Consider the following 6,349-nt stretch of genomic DNA (forward strand, 5'->3'; position numbering starts at 1 on the left):
GGGTAGGCTGGCCAAAGTTTATGAATACATAATTTCAATTAACATGCCCTCTTTAACCATCATCAAACAACACTGGGAGGAAGAGCTTGGTTTTAACATCTCGGATGACATTTGGGACGCAGCCTTGGATCGTGTACACTCTTCATCCATATGTGCACGTCACAGTCTTATCCAGTTCAAGGTATTGCACCGCTTACATTATTGTAAGACTGCCCTGACAAGAATCTACCCAGACATTGACCCCCTGTGTGACAGATGCAAAATGCTTCCTGCGACTTTATACCATATGTTCTGGGGTTGCCCCGAATTAGATAGATTTTGGTACTCTTTCTTTGATTCATTTTCTAAAATATTTAAGAGAACTGTTACTCCTTGTTCCCTTATGGCCATCTTTGGGGTGACCGCAGGAAACACATCTTTGACCTCCTGGCAGCGCAGGGCTTTGGCATTCTCCTCCTTACTAGCGCGGCGGTTGATTTTACTAAATTGGAAAAATTCTGCTCCACCCACCCACACACATCTCATCAGGAGTATCATGTGTAATCTCAAATTAGAAAAGATCAGGTATACTGTTAATGGTGCTCTTCAAAATTTCCATAGGACGTGGGATGGCGTTGTCGAATTTGTGAAGCGGTTAGATGGACTTCAGTTGGAGTAATAGGCTTTCATCGGACCCACTGTAGCTATACCCTAGCTGAGGACGAGTGACTGAATGCGCAACTGGACCCCCCAACCCCAGCCCTTTCCCCGTCTTTGTTTTCCCTCCCTGTGTGTTTGTATTTGTCTCTTCTGCCCCCCCCCCCCTTTTTGTGAAGGTTGGTTTTGTTTTATACCCCCCCCCCCCCCCACATTTCTTTCATATGGCTATTTTATTTAACTTGCATTGTTTTGGTATGATTTGATTCTGTATGATCTTGGCATTGTTTTTACTTTGATTACAAATTGATTTATTTTATTTACTTATTTCCTATATGTTGAAGTGAATCCCTCGTGCCCTGACATTTTCTGTTAAAATGCATCCAAGGAAAACTCAATAAAAAGAATTTTGAAAGAAAGAAACAATGAAGAATATAGGACTGCTGAACAAAGGGAGGCAAGAGAGTAAAAAAAGCACGAAAAAATGTACCTGCAAAAACTTCATTCACAAGCTTCACAAAGTACATGCTCAAGAGGTTTGAAACACCTGGGAACAAATAGCACTCCACATTTGGATAAATTGTATGACGAAAACTACATCCCTCCCATAGAAAAGGTCCAAACAGACCACTATCATTGTTGGGAAGAATAAATGTAATAAGGATTATTACATTGAAACCCATTATAACTACAATACACACATACACACAGCACACTCTGACACATTTACCAACACATTCAGGTCATTTTGGATGCATAAACACTGCCCAAATGATTAAGAAAATACAAAATGAAAAGCCAAAATGTCCTTAGTGAGTCACAATCAAATATAAATGAGTGAATTCTATGTTATATTGTCCAAAGGAAGTCGTTCGTCTTTCTCAAACCTGTTGAAGATCTGAGGAAAAGAGCTAGGCATGGAGATAAATGAAAATACCTGGTAACAAAATCAAATCTTTTAAATCTATTCACACATTCTATCTCACTCCAATAAAAATGCATCACATTTCCAAAGATAGTTCAGCACTTTGTCCCAGGTGTAAAACAGAAGACAAACATTCATGCTCTTATTTTGATACTGTGTATCTATTAACATCCACACTGTGTATACTGTGTATTTACTAAATCAGTATCCGGTGTGTATGTATACATGAATAAAAAAGAAGGGTAAAAAAAAAGAAGGTAATTAGAGACCGAAGGATAAGATAGAAAGACATAGACATTTATATTTAGATGTTCAGAGAAGAAAGCTGAGTCCAAAAAAAGCCTCTTGAAAATGAGGCCACATTTTTTAAAGAAATAGCTGAACAGGATGCACAACTTTAAAGGTAGGAAAACGCTAAAATAGAGAAGACAGCCTGTGACAGGCAACAGTGTCAAAGTGGGTAGCAAGAATCCGGACAGTGTCAAATTCAGCCAATCCAGTGATGAAAGAGAAACAAAGCCTCTTAAGTATGTGTCTGATTCATCTACTGTTGGCAGCATAATTGTTTCCAGAAACCTTAATATGCAAATGAAATGTATAAATGATGCGATTGTTCCATGTTTGAAGATCTCCCATGTCATGCAACTGAGGGGGTCAATGGCAAGGGACAGGTAAGATTGAATGTGCATGAGTTAAGATTTAATGTGCAGGACAGTTAAGGGACAAGTAAGATTTAGACTGAGATGGAGAGGATCATAGAACAGGATATAAGGCATGTAGAAGAGTTTGTGAGAGTGATAAAATCCTCTACACATCAACACAAAGGCTCCAACTTGTGGCCAAATTCTGCCAATCCTTAAGAAGCTTGAGGTTCATTTTCAAGTTCAGGATTCAGACTCCACCTTTACTGCAGCCATGAAGAATCAAAACGTTACACAGTGTGCATTTTCTTCTTGTAAAAAAATACAATACAGATAGAAATGAAATGATTAAAGGGTCAGGCTTTTATAGTCTGCATGCTGGTACAACGGTTATTATCTTAATACATTTCAAAATTAATTATTTTTTTAATTAATACATTTTATTATTAAAATCATATTCACATAAATTCACTTTTCTCTAATCAATTTTCTAAGTTATCCAATTTATTTCATTGCACTGTTTTGGTAACCAGGGGTTACATACTACAATAACTTGATAAATAAAATGAGCTAAGATACAAAATCTTAAAACTGAGAAAAATAATGCACTTCTAATTTTATTAAAGTGCTGTGAAATAGATGTTTTAAACATGGCTCTAAATGATGAAGTCTTAGGCTGTTAAAGAGGAATATCAGCTATTTAAACACATCAATTTACACAAGACAACACAATATAGTAGTCATGTTACACCTGAACATTATAGGGTTATTAAGGTATGGTAAATGGTAAATGGACTGTACTTATATAGCGCCTTTCTAGTCTGTGCGACCACTCAAAGCGCTTTACATGACATGTCATATTACCCTTTCACACACATTCATACACTGATGGCAGGGGCTACCACGCAGGGTGCCAACCTGCTCATCAGAGGGATCTAACATTCATTCACATTCACACACCGTTGGCACAGCAACGGGAGCAATTTGGGTTTAAGTGTCTTGCCCAAGGACACATCGACATGTGGACTGGAGGAGCCGGGAATCGAACCACCAATCTTCCAATTGCAGGACGACCGCTCTACCTCCTGCCCACAGCCGCCCTATGTAGTTGTTGCTTTTTACTGGGACACTGAATAATAAAATCGCTATAAATTTACAATTTAAACTGAAATTTACAATTTAAACTGAAATTTAAGATTGTGTGTAACTTAACACTTAAAGGAGACAACAAAGAAGAATTATCCTGCAGTTTCAAAGTTACTTTGTTTTGCAGCCATTTAGTTTGGTTACTGACATTTGCTTAGAGTTAAACACCACCCACTATATTTTCTCTCCTTTGAACTTTCTTATCACAAGTGTTAAAGTATATGGCATAGCTGTGTTAAAGTCCACCTCAAACCTGAACCAGGAAGGACTTGGAGGGACACAGCTTTTGCTCTCTGCCAAAGGAAAAATACTGAAAAACACATTGCCCAAGAAGGTAATTTTGAACATCTTTCACCAATAGAAAGAATGAACTGTTATTTTGGAATTAGAAATTATGCATATTTTTAGACGCTAATATTTACTAGATATGCAATACAGTTACACTGTTACATCTTCCTGTTGCTCCAGTGGTTGAGATAATCTCTGGTGTAAAGGTTGTATGCTGGTTAGCACTCACTGTAAATGTTAAACTACTGCAGCAGGTTACACACACAAGTATGAAACTTTCAATAATCACTGACATAAACAGAATTCTATTTAAGTACAGTGATTTTCATTTATAACAAAGCTACTTTTATTGACGATTATGTTTTTGATAAGATGTAATATTCTCTCCTCCCAACTTAAGATTCAAAATGCACCAGGCCTGTGTTTGGATCACTCTCTGCATGCTCTACCCAAGTGTTACTTATGGTGGGAAAGTGCTTGTTTATCCGGTGGACGGCAGCCACTGGGTGAACATGCAAGTCATTATTGAGGAACTACATTCAAGGGGCCATGAGGTTTCTGTGGTGCGACCATCAGACAGCTGGTACATCAAGGAAAACTCCCCATTCTATACTTCAGTTACACTCAATGTTAAGGGTGGATTTGATCAAGACTTTATATCTACATTTGTCGCCAAATTGTTTGAAATCCAGATGGAGGGAAAGTCTGCCTGGACACGTTTTAAACTGGAAATGGAACAAGGACAAAAGGCAGCTGAGATACATGAGAAAACGTGCGAAATGCTTAAGATGCTTTTTGAAGACAAAGATTTGATACAGTCTCTACTGGATGCAGAATATGATCTTGTCCTGACCGATCCTGCTATACCAGGAGGGGTTGTGCTTGCCCACTATCTTAAGCTGCCTCTTGTTTTCAATGTGAGATGGACTAGTAACGGTGAAGGCCATTTTGAAATCGCACCCTCTCCTCTCTCTTATGTTCCACAAACAGGGACTGTTTTATCAGATAAAATGAGCTTTCTGGAGAGACTTGTCAATGTAATTGTCTATGGCTTCACACAGCTTCAAATTGAATACTACATCACACCACTCTACGCTGGCTTAATTGAAAAGCATTTAGGTCCTGATGTTGACTACCACTCAATGTTTCAGGCAGCAGACTTGTGGCTCATGAGAGTGGATTTTGTGTTGGAGTATCCTCGTCCCACCATGCCCAATGTTATTTATATGGGAGGGTTCCAGTGCAAACCGGCAAAACCTCTGCCTCAGGATCTGGAGGACTTTGTCCAGAGTTCAGGGGAACACGGAGTCGTCGTCATGTCTCTGGGAACTTTAATTGCAAAGCTTCCCCATGTTTTAGTTGATAAGATAGCTGCAGCTTTTGCCAAGTTACCCCAGAAAGTCATCTGGAGGTATAAAGGTGACAAACCAGCCACTCTGGGAAACAACACTCTACTACTTGACTGGATACCACAGAATGACCTGTTTGGACATCCCAAGACGAAAGTATTTGTGGCTCATGGAGGAACAAACGGTGTTCAAGAAGCAATCTACCATGGAGTCCCTATACTCGGGCTTCCATTGATTTTTGATCAACCTGATAATCTATTAAGAATTGAAGGAAGAGGAGCAGGGAAAATAATTGATGTTTTCACAATGAGTGAAGACATATTTTTCAAGGGTATTCAAGAAGTCCTGAACGAGCCCTCCTACAGGATGAACATGCAGAGACTCTCCAGGCTGCACAGAGATCAGCCAGTGAAGCCGCTGGACAACGCCCTCTTCTGGATAGAGTTTGTCATGAGACACAAAGGAGCAGCTCACCTGAGAACAGAGTCCTACAAACTGCCCTGGTATTCCTACCACTCTGTAGATGTGATACTCTTCTTAGTTTTAGTCATGCTGATTATTCTCAGTACTTTTGGTGCTTTTATTAAGTGTCTATGCTCTAAGCTGTGTCTGAGAACAAAAAAGAAACACGATTAACAAAAAAAAAAGGAAAAGTAGCAGTCAGCTAAATGGAATATGATAGTTGTATTGTAATTATCAGGATAATAGAAATAAAAGTTTGATTCTAGTTTTTTTTTTAAAGCGAGGGATTTATAATCTTTGTTTTATTGACAATGAACAACAAATATGCTTAAGTGTGATTACATTTGACTCACTATATTCTTACACTATTGTTATTTCAACAAACCAGTGCTCTGGACAAAAAAACTAATAGATAATAGTTGGAAAATACAAACATACATACAAAAAAAATTAATTAATTATGACATACTGTACATTCAGAACACACTGACCCCGATATCTGTACTGTAACATCAGAGACCACACAGACACAAAATTAGAATAAAGGGTTAACAAGATGTAAAGTAGCACTGCTGCTCTAGTAAGTGAATCTTTTCTCTCTCAGTGCCACTGATTTTCAAATTGTGCAAATTCACTTTTTTACATTTATAAATGATCATATTATTAATATTGTACAATGATTATTGATTTATTGATTTCAATTATGATCTTATTTGTCTTAAGTGTAGGCTTGCACAACCAACAAGACAAAGATTGGAGTGACACTTCAAGATTAAACTATTATACATTTTTATAGCTGTGGGATTTTATTGACTCAATCTTTCCATGTTATGCATAATAGTACTTTAATATTTAATGTTAATGAGAAGTCTCTTTCATTCCAGTCTGACTTGAATTGTTCA

At 37.9% G+C, this 6,349-nt stretch overlaps 1 protein-coding gene across 2 annotated transcripts; it reads left to right on the forward strand.

Moving 5' to 3' along the window:
* Positions 1 to 448: 448 nt before the first annotated feature.
* LOC128378347 (UDP-glucuronosyltransferase 2A3-like) lies at positions 449 to 5,621 on the forward strand. 2 transcript variants are annotated; one of them, XM_053337834.1, is made up of 2 exons: positions 449 to 465; positions 4,091 to 5,621. In XM_053337834.1, the coding sequence occupies exon 2, from the start codon at positions 4,149 to 4,151 to the stop codon at positions 5,619 to 5,621; it is 1,473 nt and encodes a 490-aa protein (XP_053193809.1). In that variant the 5' UTR covers positions 449 to 465; positions 4,091 to 4,148. The 2 variants fall into 2 exon arrangements, with proteins under 2 accessions (XP_053193809.1, XP_053193808.1); XM_053337833.1 differs by lacking the exon at positions 449 to 465 and having other exon boundaries at positions 4,044 to 5,621.
* Positions 5,622 to 6,349: the final 728 nt, after the last annotated feature.

Source organism: Scomber japonicus, chromosome 18 (genome assembly GCF_027409825.1).
Source record: "Scomber japonicus isolate fScoJap1 chromosome 18, fScoJap1.pri, whole genome shotgun sequence".
Lineage (NCBI taxonomy): Eukaryota > Metazoa > Chordata > Actinopteri > Scombriformes > Scombridae > Scomber > Scomber japonicus.